Source organism: Xenopus tropicalis, chromosome 9, assembly GCF_000004195.4.
Source record: "Xenopus tropicalis strain Nigerian chromosome 9, UCB_Xtro_10.0, whole genome shotgun sequence".
Taxonomy (NCBI): domain Eukaryota; kingdom Metazoa; phylum Chordata; class Amphibia; order Anura; family Pipidae; genus Xenopus; species Xenopus tropicalis.
Genome location: NC_030685.2, coordinates 25,389,821 through 25,405,553, shown reverse-complemented (window position 1 = coordinate 25,405,553; position 15,733 = coordinate 25,389,821). Strand labels below are relative to the sequence as shown.

The window sequence follows — 15,733 nt, the reverse complement described above, 5'->3', positions numbered from 1 at the left end:
ATTTTCAAATATGGAGCCAGTCACTGCATTACCCAAGGGCTGTAGTCTGGGTTTCTAAAATACCACAGTGACCTAATTAATATATTTAGTAGACAGAGCAAAGTTGAAGGCAATCAAGGTTTCTTTGGGTAAAAGATAACATTATTTCTGCCCTTGGCTAAGAATGAACTGTAATCAGATGCAGGGTATACTAACGGTAAGTTCTCAAATTTACCTGTTGACTGAAAAACACCAGGATTGCATAGACAGTAACGAGATGCAAAGGCTTCCATCATTCGGTCAATTTTCTGGGCTTCACCAGGTAGTCTGAAACTCCACAGAAATTGCCTACAAGGACAAAACCACTTAAAATGTCTCTCCTCTGCATGGCAAGAGATCAGAAGGGTCACTAAATAGCAATGTCACCTCTTGTATCGGTTATTGGTTGCTTTGTATGTAATTGTGTATGTCCAAAATATAAACCCATTTATTGTACAGCACTGCAAAATATGTTGGTGTTTTAGAAATACATGTTAACAATGATAATAATAATATCCTTGTAGCAGCCGGAGTTTCAAATGCTGCATCTGGTTGCAAGAAGCCATACTGTGGCATTCCAAACTTACTCTATGAAACCAGTAGGATTTTGAAAAGATCTGCTCTTTATCTATGCAGTAAAAACTTAGACCAAGCAAAAATAAGTAAAAGCACTGTATGCCTTAATGGGATCAATAGTAACCAGAAGTTAGTTTGCTTGATTTGAGAAAGTAGGGTGTATGACATTTCTTCCTAGGAAGAAATGCCAGAGGTAATGCTGAGCTTGGCTCATGTCAGATTTCTTACTGACCTTAATGCCTGGACGAGGTTCAAATCAGCAAACTCATGGAGTTCAACAAACGCCTGAAGGACATGGATGTTGAAATCATCCCTTTCAGAGAGGGGAGAGAAAAAATAAATAAATAACAGTTTTTCTATGCAGTTGTATAAATCAGATCTTTTTTGCTTCTGTAACATAAGAATACTGTTTTTAAATCTTTAGAACTGACATCTTCTCCACTCAGTTTTCTCTACCACAATTTTCCAGATTTACAACAGAGGAAGTTATATTTATAATTAACAAGAACCACAGTGGTTCCCATTTCGCCAGCCTGCTGCCTTTTGCACGTCTAATGAACACTTGCGTGCAGACCACCAACAATTATAAAAAAAAAACCATGAACATTTAGTAGTAACATAATATTTCTATTTGCCCATATGAATAACCAGGTACATCTCAAATGTACATGCTGGATGGCTAAGTAGAAATGAATTAACTGTAGATGCAAACTACATGGCTCTATAGACTGTAACAATGTAATTCAGTCACTAACATGGGCTCAGATTGAGGATTTACTATGGTGGGTTTTTTTTTGCAATAAAATTTGGCACCGATAAGAAGAGCTACGAAAAGAAAATCAGGTTGAAATGAAAGAAAGAAAGGGTCTATATTTTCTGAAGGTTTATGTTTCAGTGTATTATTCATGCGTGCTGCTAAGGCAATCACTGTAGTAATTTTTGTTTATCTACACAAAGAAAGCAGAAACCCAAGTTTTAAGGAAATAATCGCTGTGGTTGTGGCACACACAAACACTTCTCAGACTTTTTCCCAGAGCCAATACTTTTGTTTTGTCTTCGTGACTTTTCCCTGGAAAAATATCACACAGCCCATCAAAGATTACCCCTTGTACCCTTAAGCTGGCCATACACGTGGCGATCCGACGATGTTTCGTACGACCATCGGTCGCACGAAACATCGTCAGATCCGCCACACACCATTCAGGGCTGAATCGGCAGGTAAGGAGGTAGAAACAATAGGATTTCTACCTCCTTCTGCCGATTCAGCTCTGAAGGGAGAATTTTGGTCAGGCGCCTTCTATGGCGCCCGATCAAAATTTTCTAACCTGGCCGATCGACGAGCCGACCGATTTCAGCAGCTTCCTGCGACATCGGTCGGCTCGCTGACATACCATACACGCACCGATTATCGTACGAAACGAGGTTTCGTACGATAATATCGGTGCGTGTATGGCCACCTTTACCCTTAGGGTGTGTAAAACAATGAAAGGCACATTTATCCCCTATTCCCTCACTAAATTAACTTTTACTATTGTTAGTGCAGATAAGTCCAAAAATAGTTACTTCTGAGTTCTGACATAATTTGGAAAATGTGCCTAACAGAAAAGATTAAAGGAACAGTAACATCTAAAAATTAAAGTGTTTTAAAGGAATGTCAATATAATATTATTATTATATAATATTATACTGTCGCCCTACACTGGTAAAACTGGTGTGTTTGCTTCAGAAACACTACCATAGCTTATATAAACTAGCTGCTCTGTAGCCATGGAGGTAGCAATTCAAGCACAGGACACATAGTAGATAACAGATAAGCTCTGTGGAATCCCATTGTATGCTACAGAGTTTATCAGTTAACTGCTGTGTAACATGTGCCTTTTCTCCTTTTTCGGCTTTGATTGGCTGCCCCTATGGCTACACAGCTTTAAAGAGATATTGTCACAAAAATTGCTGTAGTGTTTCCAATATCAGTTGCAACGTTTACATTTATTGAAAAGCTGTTCTACTGTAAAATTAGCACTGATTTAACCGTTCTCTAAAGCTGCAGGCATCATTATCAGTTCCACCATGACCCCCTACCCTACATATAAATGAACAAAGAGGCATTGCATACTTCACTCAGCACCAAGGTACAGAAGTGCTGACAGTGACACCTCTCAAGCTCATCTCCTTTGAATTTTATTTTTAAACGCAGAGGAGACTTTCAGTGTCTGCTGGAACTTTTAATCCAACAAATGTCCTATATTACTTGAAAATGTTTTCAGTCTATGCTTCTGTAGAGAATAATGAATTACTTTTGACACTAGTTTATTTCCTTGTGTAAGAAGTAAAACCATTGTATCTTACACAGCTTATCTGTTATATAATGTGTGCCCTACTGGACTGTGAGAGGCTGTCCCCATGGTTGGATTATGATTATAAACTGTAGTGTTTCTGAAGCAAGCACACATTTTATACAAGGGTAAGAGTGAACAGTTGTTAAATGAATACAACATGCTTTTGGTCTTACTGGTCCTTTAATATGCTAGGGGTGCATTTTTTCTTTAAGTAACACCTCACTCTTCTTAGTCTGTGCACACCACTACCCTCATGCATGTGCTAGTACATAGGGGAAAGAAAACAACTTTACTGGTCTTATGCCAATTTTACTGGTCTAGTCTGAAAAGCAGGAATGTCTGCTATTTAAACACAGGGGACAAGAGGCCCACTTGTTAGCAGTTACGCCACTAATCTCTATTCCCGACCAAGTGCTGTATTAAAATCAACAGCTTTTTATTATACAGTAAGGTGTTATTCAAGCCCTCTGAATGACAGTGCAATGCCTTTAATGCCCAAAGGGTTCATGTAGATCAGTTTTGGAATGTTGTGTATGGAACGTGAGGCTTTTCATAAAGAACTGCCTCAAAGGAAGCAACCTGACGCTGGTTGTCTCCAACATTTAGAAAGATTCATAAATCATTTTAGGTAAGAGTAAAGTACAAGCTTACTGGAAAACTGAGACAAGCTACCACCGCCTTAAGCATTTCACTCAACAAAACCAACGGTATCTCTTTAGAAATAATAAGTGACTTTCAATTTACTTTTTACTAAACTGAATTTCAGCATATAGATTTACAGGATCACAGAGAGGGAGCTACCATATTATTGCTGCAGCAAAGGGACTTCAAATCCAGGCCTGGATTGCCAATCTGTGGATTCTGGCAAATGCCAGAGGAGCTGCTGTAAAATGCCATAGACAGTCAGTATCCATTAGGCTGGTGGGGGGCTGTTTGGTCCTCAGTGTATTTGAGATGCCAGGATCTATTTTGAATCTCAGTCTAGGCCTGTCCAAATCCATAAATAAAGAGGCAACCCAGCAGTAATAAACAGTTCACACTGTTTTACTGATGTCTAATAAATGTCAAGCAATATTAAAATTCCAAGCAAAATGCAAGCAAGGTATTGGTGTAACAAGAAGTTTTTGGGATTATAAAGCAAAATCATTTCCTTATAAACTTTGGGGACATGCTATATTTCATGAACATTTATCGAAACTGATTATGAGAGTTCCACTGGGCACTCTATTCCTCCTTGGCCCTTGAATGGACGCGGGAATTGCTTCCTTTATAGGTATGTTTAACACAAAATAAAAAACTGGAAATAGTGATTAGTATGGATCTTCTGCCATAGGTGGGCTACTGTGTATACTGTACATCTACTCACCTCACTGCCTGTCTCAGAGTCAAGCCCTCTTTTAACTTTAGAAAGGAAAGTTAGTCATTTATTATGTTTTGTTTTTGTTTTTTTTTATTATGTACCCTAATTATAGAGACCTATAAAGCTACTGAAGCCTTTAAAGGAGACATATTGGATAAATGGGAAAAACTCTAATTTTGTAGGCAATTATGAATAATATTCGGTGCTGGTTTCCCTTTGGGCTAAAAATTAATCCTCTCTGTAAAAATGGCCCCTTAATTGGAGCTCCCTATAGATCGTATCACTTCTCCCTCCAGTGTGAAATGAAGAGTGGGCGTGTCCTAACGGTCCCTGCCAGAAGCACAGTAGGAGGGGGAGAGCCAATCACAGCCCTGCAGTCACACAAGCAAAGACAGGCTTCAGTTCCCTATCAGGTCAGCCTAGCTGCTGATTGGTTCCTATCCTACAGGGCAGTGTACAGAGGGCCGCCGGCTCCCTAGCTCATCCAGAGAATTCAGCCAGCAGGAAGTGGAACAGATGGGTGGGGCTAGTGGGGTTTTTGTGTAATTTCTCAATAAATCAGTCAGAAACACAACTTATTTAAGCACAATCCTTCTATATCTAGAGGAGTATAATTCAATGGTACATTCTTAATTTTTATAGAATATGTCTCCTTTAAAAGAAAAGGACAAGTACTGGAAACGTTATCCAGCTGCATGAATCCATATTGGTGAAAAAACAATCCTATTGGGTTTATGTAATGTTTAAATGCTTTTTAGCAGGTCTGGTGATCCAAATTATGGAAGGACCCCTTGAGGGAAAACAGGTAAAACTATGTAACTGCCCAGACAAAGGTAAAACTTAATCTGCCGTGCAGTTGATTTATTGTCTGCATAAGTGTGAACTTATTGATCTCAAAAGCAGATGACAGATACCTGCATATGGCATGGAACAAGAGGGAGGGGATAATATATAAGGCCGGTTGGGAGTTTACACAAAGAAGTAACTATGAGATCGAATTACCTCTCCCCCAGGTAATCTCCAATGACTGTCTTATTGAGCCCTTCCCCTTTGTACAGGAACTGAGCGATATCCTCTGGCGTGTTTTGCAGTAGGTCGTTCTCTATGAGGAACTGAATGCCCTGCAAGAAAACAGCTAAATGAATACACATTTACAATGATGCGTACCCAAAATATTACCATTGAGGTCTCAAGTGTATTCATCCTAGAACCCTAGCATTAAGGAAAAAGGTAGAGTTCTACTGCTGAAACAGTACTAAATGTATCTACCTGGCAGAAGGAAGGATGAGTAATTAATCAAAATCATGGCGCCTGAGGCCACATTATTATGCTCAATCTCTTTACAGCTGGACAAATTACTCAGATGGCAAGTATGCCTGCCTGCCTTTAGGCACACCGTCTCTACAATTATTCACCAGGATACACCATCGCTAATCTGTGGAACTGCAAGACTGGACAGGCACAAATTGGAAGTTAGACTCCCTTGCTGGAATTGACATCATATTTACACATTACTTTTTTATTTCTGAAGATAAACAGGAGAACTAAAACTACTCCATGTCTGGTCCTTGCAACATAGATAATTAGATTACCAGTATACAACCCCTTCTCTTTACCCTTTGTTGTGACAGTTTTGTAAGCAGTAGTCAGTCATGCAGGGGGATTATTTGTGAACTGGTAATCTAAGTATCTACCTTGCAAGAACTAAACATGGAACAGCTTCAATTTCCCTTAGGACACTTCCATACGGGGCAAATTCTAGGCCTGTGGATAAACACAGGCCAAGAATTTACCAATACACTCTGAAAATCTTGCTGGTATGTCTGCACCCAGAGCCAGAGTTGGCACACAGAGTGGATTCTGGCACAAAACGGATTGAAAAAGCAGCCCACTCAATGCTCCAAATGCAGGCACATCAGTATGATTTTTAGACTGTTAGGGGGAATCTCGTCCTGCATATATCCACAGGACTAGAATCCTCCCTGTGTGACAGTGTATACTCCCTTTAAAGGAAAATTGTCTCTTTTCCAAGGACAACTTTCCCTTAAAACTTAAATGTGTAGGAGGATGCTGAGATTTTCAGTTCTGCAACAAAACCAGCACTAAAATCAGCCCATCCCTGCATATTAAATTTTTTAAGGGGAAGTTTTAACCTACATTGAAGTCACAATTAAACCACGCAGTACTTAAACAAAATACCTGGTTGGGCATATTAATGTGCCTGCACACAACATTTAATTACTGAATGCATGAACTAAATTGTTTGCCTTGTTACACTGTTTGGCAGCAACCATAAATAGGTTTAACTAAAGAGGAGTGCACTGCGTCCCACCCATTGCTAACACAGGTGTATAATTAAGCACAGAGTTAAGTATTAAGCAGCAAACAGTTGCAGCAGAAATCATCATACAGAAGAGCTCAGTGATAGTGCCCCTATCAAAGGATGCCACCTTGCCAACAAGTCATTTTGTCAAACTCCTGCCCTGACCAACTGTTAGTGAAGTGCAAATGTCTGCAGCTTAATAAGAACGCATTTGTTCATATAGCGTGTACATGGAGAATGAACTATCCATCACATGTGTAATTGTGAATCTCTAAAACAACTGCACAGTCAGGTCCCTTCAACGTAGTTAGTTGCTTTCTGCGTGAGCGTTTGGATAAATCCGAATTAAAACTACAAGAAACAGAAAAGCTTACCTTTTTGGGGTCCATGTTGAATTTTTTCCTTCCCATTGCAATCTGTTTATTTCTTTGTGTAGTTTTACTGTTTTGTTTCAAAAGAGAAAATAAAAAGGATCAGTTTAAATATAATTATATATATATATATAAATCTGTAACAATTAGGCTAGTGTTATACAGTGCAACACAGTTTCAGTCTTCACCTGTAATTTCATAGATTTAGTAAGGCACCCTTGCCAATTTCTGTGCAGGCAATAAAACACCTGTATGCCCCTTGTTACTCTGACCTTGTTTGAATCAGTGCAAACACCCATTCACAGTTGCCATTAAAGCAAAAGTCTGTAAGAACTAGTGGTTAAGACCAGTGACTGCATTTTCTTCTTCCACTTGCAGAGACAAATTACAGCTTCACTACATCACTACAGCGGACCACCGGATGATATCTGAATAGCCCTATATGACTGAAATGCTGCTTGTTAATGTTAGATATTTATTCCAGTACTAAGATGACATATAATACTATTTTAATATTACTGAATTTTCATAATCATGAGCACTCAGTAACCATGGAATACCGGATGATATCTGAATAGCCCTATATGATGGAAATGCTGCTTTCTAATTGGCTGATAATGTTAGATATTTATTCCAATACTAGAATGACATTTAATACTATTTTAATACTATTGAATGTTCATAATCATGGTCTTTTAATATATATAATATATATATTACATTTTTAAATTACATACACATTGCATTTTTAAATTACCATATAAATTATATTTTTAGTTTATTACCAAATACAGCTCTATCTACGAACATATTAAATAGATGAGTTTATAACGCCATCAGACAATTAACAGAATTATTATTCTCATCAATATTTTGCTTCCCCCTCCCCCACTGAGCTTTCAAAGCGCTGGAGCCATACACATGGTTGATCCGTGCTGCCTTTGGGAAATCTGCAGCTGAACGCAGAAGGTGACCCCAGAGGAGAACAGAATGGGCAGCCCTGCTGGATTCCTGGTGGTGCTACCCACAGACATTTCTATTGTCATGCTATAACTAACCTTTCCTCCCAAGAGAAGGCTTAAATGTATGGATTACATACACTACACTGTCACCTCCCTCCCCCCAAAAACATTTATTGTATTAATCCCACATTAATCAATTCCCTTCATAGCATTATGAAGGAATCATACCTTTCTTCTACAGATGTTAAATTATCGATTTCAGTCATCACCTCTGCTATTTCAAATTTCAGTCTCTGCATGAAGATAAAATTATAAGATTAAAAGAGCATAGAACACTTTCATAGATGAATGTATACAGCAGGTTCCCAGTCTTGGGATCCCATTTCTCACTTAAAAAACACTATATTTTGTGGACCCCACATGAATTCCCCCCCCTCCTCTCAAGGTCACCCCTATCAGTGCTGTGGCAAGCTGGGAGAAGTTCCACAGCAACAGTGATTATGGGACAGGCTTATGAGCAGCATCCAAATGATGTTTAAAATGAGATATTATATATATATTTTTTTTTTATTTGTTTTTCTCATTGTAGGGATCATGTAAAAATAAAATAAAAAAATAAATAAAAATTAAATAAAACCCAAAACAGCCTAAATAAACTACTGTTCTAAAAGAGGATAAGTCAAAGGCATGCAGGAACATAAAGAATCACACAAACATAAAAGGGATATATTAATGAAGTGTGGATTGTTACACCACAAAAGTGTCAGTGTCTGAGGCCCAGTGCATGAGACTTACGCCTGATACTTATGGGAGTGAAATAACCATTTTGATAAAATGTATTGATTCAGAACTTTTTCCCTGCTCGCATGTATTTTGCAAGGGTTGGATAATAAATAAATGGATTATAATAAAGACTGGCTTCTTTTCTTGACAGGCTGAATACAAGGCTGCATTTCTTAGAAACCTTCTTCAAATTACTGGGGTCATTTTCTAGCAAGCAGATTCCCTGGGTGATATAATCAACTGTGTGTCTCTTATGTAAAATATAGATACAATTTCAGTGTAAGAGTTTTTTGAGTGCTTAGTAATATATGAGATTTCATTAACTGAAGAAATAAAGGAATGTCTGCCTATAAATATGCAATAAATCCATATGAGCAGCACCATGTTACAAACTACAACTCTCACAATCCTTACTAAGACCAATAAAAGGACATGAAGTCAGACATACCAAGAACAGACAATTCATCACAAGACATACATGGACTAATATCTCTAAAAGGACAACCTTCCTGGTAGATTTAATTGGCTGGTATTTTGCAGAGCTATAGCATGCTGCTCTACACAGCAGAAATACATTTTAGGCATCTATCAGCCAAGGCACACTCACTTGTAATGTGCTTGCTTTTGCTTTTCAGGTGCAGGGCCAAAAAGACAAATGACTTATAAGGAAGAAAATTAATCTGATTTTTTCAGAAAGAATTTATTCTGACCACATATCTGTCACACAGATTTTGCACTTGTAATGTGCAAAAAAAAAAACCAAAACACCCCAAGCACTGTCCACATAAATAGCATTCTGGCAACTGCTGCTACAACACCAGCAATCACATATATCCAGTATAGATTTACTAAAAGTGTTAGATTACACCAGTGCAACCCAATTTTGCATATAGTTTTTATCAGCCTACAACTACCAAGTTAGAAAATAAAGCAAACAATCTTGCTAGTTGCTGTGACTGCACTGGTTCAATTCAACACCTATGTTAATAAATAAATACTCGTGTCAAAACCATTCTATAGGCTGGAAGTAAATGAAATACACAATCTTGACTGTGCCATCTTGAAGAAAGCTAGCTCGTGCATTTTAACTTGATCCAATAAATTATTACAGTCCTCAGCCTACTGAAAATCAGCAAGTTGACCAGGATCTTGCTAAGCAGGGAGACTATATATATATATATATATATATATATATATAATTAGCTATATAATTATATCAGAAAGACAATACTACTTGTATATGGGCCAGAAATTCAAGTGCATTTCTAATGACAGCTGTGTACCCAAGGCTAAGAGAAACTGACAGAGAGGTAACAGCAAGGCTTCTTGCTCAACCACCCAGTCTTAGGGTCTTCTAAAACTCTGAATAATTTTACTTACTGTTTTGTGGTACACAGAACTCCACCAATTAGTATCCAAGGCTATTGTGATACTAATATCTACAGTTAGTATTAATGTTTGTATATATAGTTTATGTATGCGATAGGTAAGTATAGCTTTGTGTGTGCTGGGTTTACTTGGAAGGGTTGAACTTGATGGATCCTGGTCTTTTTTCAACCCTATGTAAGATATCATATTTCCCAACTGCTCATATATAAGCAAGGCAGGCCTAATTTGCAGACCAAAAAGGGCTTATCTGCAAGTGAGTTGGTTAGGACTTTTGAAATGCAGTTTTTAGGTAGAACTAAGTGTGGTCTTAAATATTCTAATATTCCAGATAGTAGGTATAAGAAAATGTACCCCTTAGGGCTATGGTCAATGTCATTAAAGGCTCACCAGGCATTTTGGGCTAGTGTTCTTCCCAGCAATAAAAGGTGTAAATACAATAGCCATGTTCATATTCATATTCAGAAAACAAAATATGTAAGCTCCCTGTTTCTGTGGCATACAAATAAAAATAAATGTTGTGTTTATAAGCATCTGACACAGGTGATCCCCTGCTGACTGTACAAACAACCTTTACCAACATTTACCAACAGTAATTTAATGGAATGCATAAACGTTATGATGATTTGAATACCTTCACAATACTTGTACTTGTGCATAAAATTAGGACAGAACTGCTTTGCCAGTAGGAATGGATTCCAAAAGTCAACGTTTATAGTCAGAACATATTATTACCTCAATATCATCAATGAGCTCTTTTTTTCTTCGTCGTATATTCAAAAGTTCCTCTCGCTCTTCAGGGGAGAGATCTTCAGGCACTGAAAAGATAACATTATCAAATATATTAAATGTCATTGCAGCCCGAACAGCCATAGCACAGAGATCTAGCACAGAGAAGGAGCACAACAATGTACTGTCCTATAAGCAAAGCTTAGTCACCACTTCCTTACCAAGAAGGCACTAACCCTCAGCATCAATACAAGTCATTTCCAATAAACCAAATGAGGCACTGCTAAGCCAAATATAGCACCAGTTACCCTTGATTCATTTTCACAATTCAATGATGTTTTCTGTTTTGATGTCACCAGTCTCGTTCAGACAGACGCATGCTTGGTCACCTTAATTGACCGGTCAAAACACAGCATCACATGGAGCGCAGTTTGCTGGACATTTTTAAAGGGCTCCTATTTAAAAGGCAATGGTGTATTTTCTTGCATTTTGCCGTACACAATACACGCTGCAGTGAATCACTAACGACAATTACTAGAGCCAACTAATTGCTGCTCAAAAGGTACTGCGCTAAACTATTAACCCTTGGGCACCACGTTCAAACTCCAAATGCTGAAAGGATTTTTCACAGCATCAGTGAGTAAATGTTCCTTTCTGTAGGCAGTAAAGAAACGCATGTATAAGCCACCCTGTACAGAATACAGGGTTTTACCTGGAATGGGGTCAGAGCTTAGGAATCTCTGCAACAAGAGGGGGTTAAACTATTACAAGATGTGTGTGGATGCAGACAAGCCCCTGTAGCTGAAGCCCTGCGTGGGCCTTTGATCTGCTGCTGGAGCCAGTAATCAGCTGATTGTCTGCACACGGCCCACCCAGCCAAGTCGCTCTAATGCAGATACTCACAAACATTACCCACTGTTTGCTCTTAAAGGAACTGCTACACAAACAGGCAAGCACCACGGGAATTTACCACTGCATGACCCCCTCCTGTATCTCTTAAGTTTTATGGTTCTTGGTATTTTATGGTGTTTAATGTATTACACATGAAACCCCTTTATTTTATTAAAGTCATTAAATATATGTTCATTGGCTGCGTAGGTGTGTGTATGAGAGACACCGGTAGGGACCGTAGGCTAATGCCACACAGAGTATTCTCGGCAAGCTGAAAAAATGCTTGCCGAAAATACCCCCCACTACAATACAATCCTCCTACAGTATGCCTGCACCCGAGCGTATTCAATGCTATTGGGATCAGGCACAGGTAGGGGGATTTTGAAGCGTATGTAGCGTATTCTCGCCAAGTGGTTTTCGGATTGCTTGAAAATATGCTACATACAGTATATCTGGCATTAGCCTTAGGCTGATGCCACACGTGGCGTTTTTCCGCTGCATATTTTCTAATTCTCTCGGCGGCTGAAAAACGCCCAATATCATCATCTCCATAGAAATAGCTTGAAAAGACGCGAAGCACACCACACAATGCGGAAATACGCTAGAAAACGCCTTAGCACGGATTTTTCAAGCGTAGGCCGAAATACGCCAGTACTTGCAAAGCAAGCTATTCCTATGTATACGCAAAGGCAGCTGCCAGACCTAGCGGAAATACGCAGCGTTTTTTGCTATTTTGCACTATTAGCACCATGGCAACGGAATTTGCTTACGTCAACAGTGCTAGGCTGAAAAACGCCATGTGTGGCTTGTGCGGCATTTTTAGGCTGAGAAAATACGCATCGGAAAAACGCCACGTGTGGCATCAGCCTTAGATTATAAACTCTAGGGCAAGCACTGATGTATAACCTCTGTACAGTGCTGCAGAATATGTCGGTGCTATATAAAGGAAAATGTTAATACAATTATACCGTACTGATCTACACAAGCCAAAAGATGCTGGTTTATAAAAAAAAAAACAGCAAATGATGGTCTTCAGCTTTTGGAAAATACGACTCTTCCATCTGTATTTCACATTAGCTAAATGACATTCAAGATGCAGAGTTTCAAAAACACAGCAGCCACTTGGCAAATATGACATGTGGTAAAGTGGTTTTGTTGAGACCTCTACTACATAGGCAGGGTGCCACTTCGACCCTTTAAAACCAGACACAAATATCATCCATATGCTGAAAGGTTCATTGCACGTACATGCATACATACGTGGCTGCACAGTAACCAGTGTAGACTGCAGCGTGCTTTGTAAATGCTAATTATCCATGCAATACAGTGATGGGATCCAATCTCCAAAACCAGTTATTCACAAAGCTCCGATATTACAGGGTGCCCGTCTCTGATAGACCCCATTTTAATAAAATACAAACAAAAAAAACCTCAAATTTTGAAAATGATTGCCTTTTTCTCTGTAAAAAAAAACCAGAACCTTGTACTTGATCCCAACTAAGATATATTTAATCCTTATTGAAGGCAAAACAATCCTATTGGGTTATTTAATGTTTAAATGATTTTTAGTAGACTTAAGGTATGGTGATCCAATTCCCGAGTATTCGGGATAAGTCCTATGACTTTTATTTTTGTCTGAATTGAGTGGCAACATTAACCATAAGGAAAATAAAGTATCTAAAGTATACGCATTCTCTCCTACATTTCTATGTCAGTTTTAAATTTTACATATAGTTGTTTTATAGAAAAAGACATTTGGCTTCTTTGAAATTAGGGAACATTTATTTTCCTGATCTGCTCCAAGCTATCCTCATCAAGTATTTGTCGGGTCCAGTTAAACTTACAAGTAGTGGATGACAATCCATTAGGAAACATAGTAAAGCCAAGCTGTGGTCTTCCCAGTAAGGATGGTGCCAGCAATTACTGCTTGGCTGCCCAGCAGTTCATATGCAATAGAAGTGTGCATGCCCTTTCCTCTGTCCCAAGACAATGGCCATGTTCTTCTGTATTGACAAAAAGGATTATTCACAGACGTCAGCAGGAGACCCCCATAAATATTGCTAAAGTTTAATGAACAATCTTTTTTTTTTATTCTTGATTATTCAGATGTCAAGAAGTCAGCTGAATCATTCAGTCACCAGCCAAGAGCCACTGCTTGTTAAAGGGTAACCAACTGATGAAATAACTTGCCTTTATGTCATGCAATACAGTGGGGCTTTATTTTACTTGCTTTCCTTTTGTTTGAATGAATGCAGATTTACAAGCAGGCTGCTCTTCACAATGCTATTATATATTCTTCAGAATCCCTAGACTTTATTTTTTAGACCATGGCTATAGTGCAGTTGTACCCAAACTGTGGGGCGGCCCCATCCCCAGGGGAGGACTGCAGCAGTGTCAGAGGCTTAGCCTGAAGGCTTGTAAGGGTCGATTAGAAGAAAATGCCTTTTTGCTTTCCTAGATACACCGAAAGCCCAGCTTAAGGTCAATTAGGGTGAGAGTTGAAAACTTATTTGCTGTCAATAATATTCTTTGAACTATGGCAAAAGTATTGATACAGCAATGGGACAAGAGGAGGCATCCACAACAAAGTCCAACAATAGCTATAGTGGATACAGGTATAGGATCTGTAATCCGGAAACCCATTATCCCGAAAGTTCCAAATTACGGAAAGCCTGTTTCCCATGGACTTCATTTTAAACAAATGATTCTAATTTTTAGTAATTATTTCCTTTTTCCTCTGTAATAATAAAACTGTACCTTGTACTTGATCCTAACTAAGATATAATTAATCCTTATTGGAAGTGAAACAACCCTGTTGGGTTTATTTAATGTTTAAATGAATTTTTAGTAAACTTAAAGCATGGAGATCCAAACAACAGAAAGATCCCTTATCCGGAAGACCCCAGGTCCCAATCATTCTGGATAACAGATCCCATACCTGTACAATTCCAAGCAAATTATAATTAACAGAACATGAGTATATTCCTCACTATAAAGTAACACATTTTATAGATGAGAAGAATGGGTAATTTGACACATTTCTGCTACAACAATTCTTTTTAAGAAAAAACTGTAAAGATGAGGGTTGGAATAACTAAATGGATTTAAAATGACTGGATAAAATAATTAAGAAGAACCAATTAGCTCTGTGATCAGCTATAGTATCACTGGGGGAACTACTCCAGTAAGTAACAAAGCTGACACTGACCCATCTGGCTACAGCCATGGAGGCCATGACCTTAGTGTACATAGACCAAGACGTCCAACTTCTTCTGGTCTTGAGAGAAATCAAATGTAGTTGAAAGTACTACTTTAGCAACTTATAATCTTCCTGAGTGGCGCAAGAATTAGATGAGCTTAACTTGCTTTTTTCTTTTATTATACTTTCCCTTTAAGGAGTGCAGCTCTAGAGTGATGTTATTTCATATCTATAAAACCATTATCACTGATGGGTAACAGTCTACTATAAATGCTTCATGTTAAGGCATTTTGCATGACATTGCTGCAGAGTTACTGTGCAAGGAACCACTTAGGCAGAGGAAGGATGAGCCCTGAGTGCAGAGCATCAAACAGAACCATACAGTGGTTAACACTTAGCCAACTATCACACTTCATTTTTCTGAGGTCTCTAGTCATATTACTCAGCTGATGCACTCAGGCTAAGGCCCATTACTCATAGCAGACACTAACTCTGTACACTGTACCCTGCTACAGGGCAGAAGTAGCATGAAAACACTTTCCAACAGATTCCAACCAATCCCATGTCATTAGTGGGATAATGATCCACTTTTGAGAATGTATATTTAAGTACCATTTAGAGTTAAGAGGAATAATGTTTTAAAAGATCTAGGACAGAATCACCGTAATGGAATGAGGGTTGGTTGACAGGAAATTCAAAGTTCAGTAATACAGAATTTCAATATTTTATCATTGTGATGATTCAGATAGCAACTACCCCCCCCCCTTATATTATTCATCACCAGCAACCCACAACTCAC

At 38.5% G+C, this 15,733-nt stretch overlaps 1 protein-coding gene across 1 annotated transcript in view; it reads right to left on the bottom strand.

Moving 5' to 3' along the window:
• The window catches only part of cyth3 (cytohesin 3), a 60,337-nt gene that overhangs the window by 23,609 nt on the left and 20,995 nt on the right, over window positions 1–15,733 (bottom strand). Inside the window, 6 exon segments of the mRNA NM_001079413.2 lie at window positions 215–327; window positions 827–907; window positions 5,293–5,411; window positions 6,988–7,054; window positions 8,175–8,239; window positions 10,851–10,933. Of these exon segments, the coding sequence (NP_001072881.1) occupies window positions 215–327; window positions 827–907; window positions 5,293–5,411; window positions 6,988–7,054; window positions 8,175–8,239; window positions 10,851–10,933 (528 nt within the window).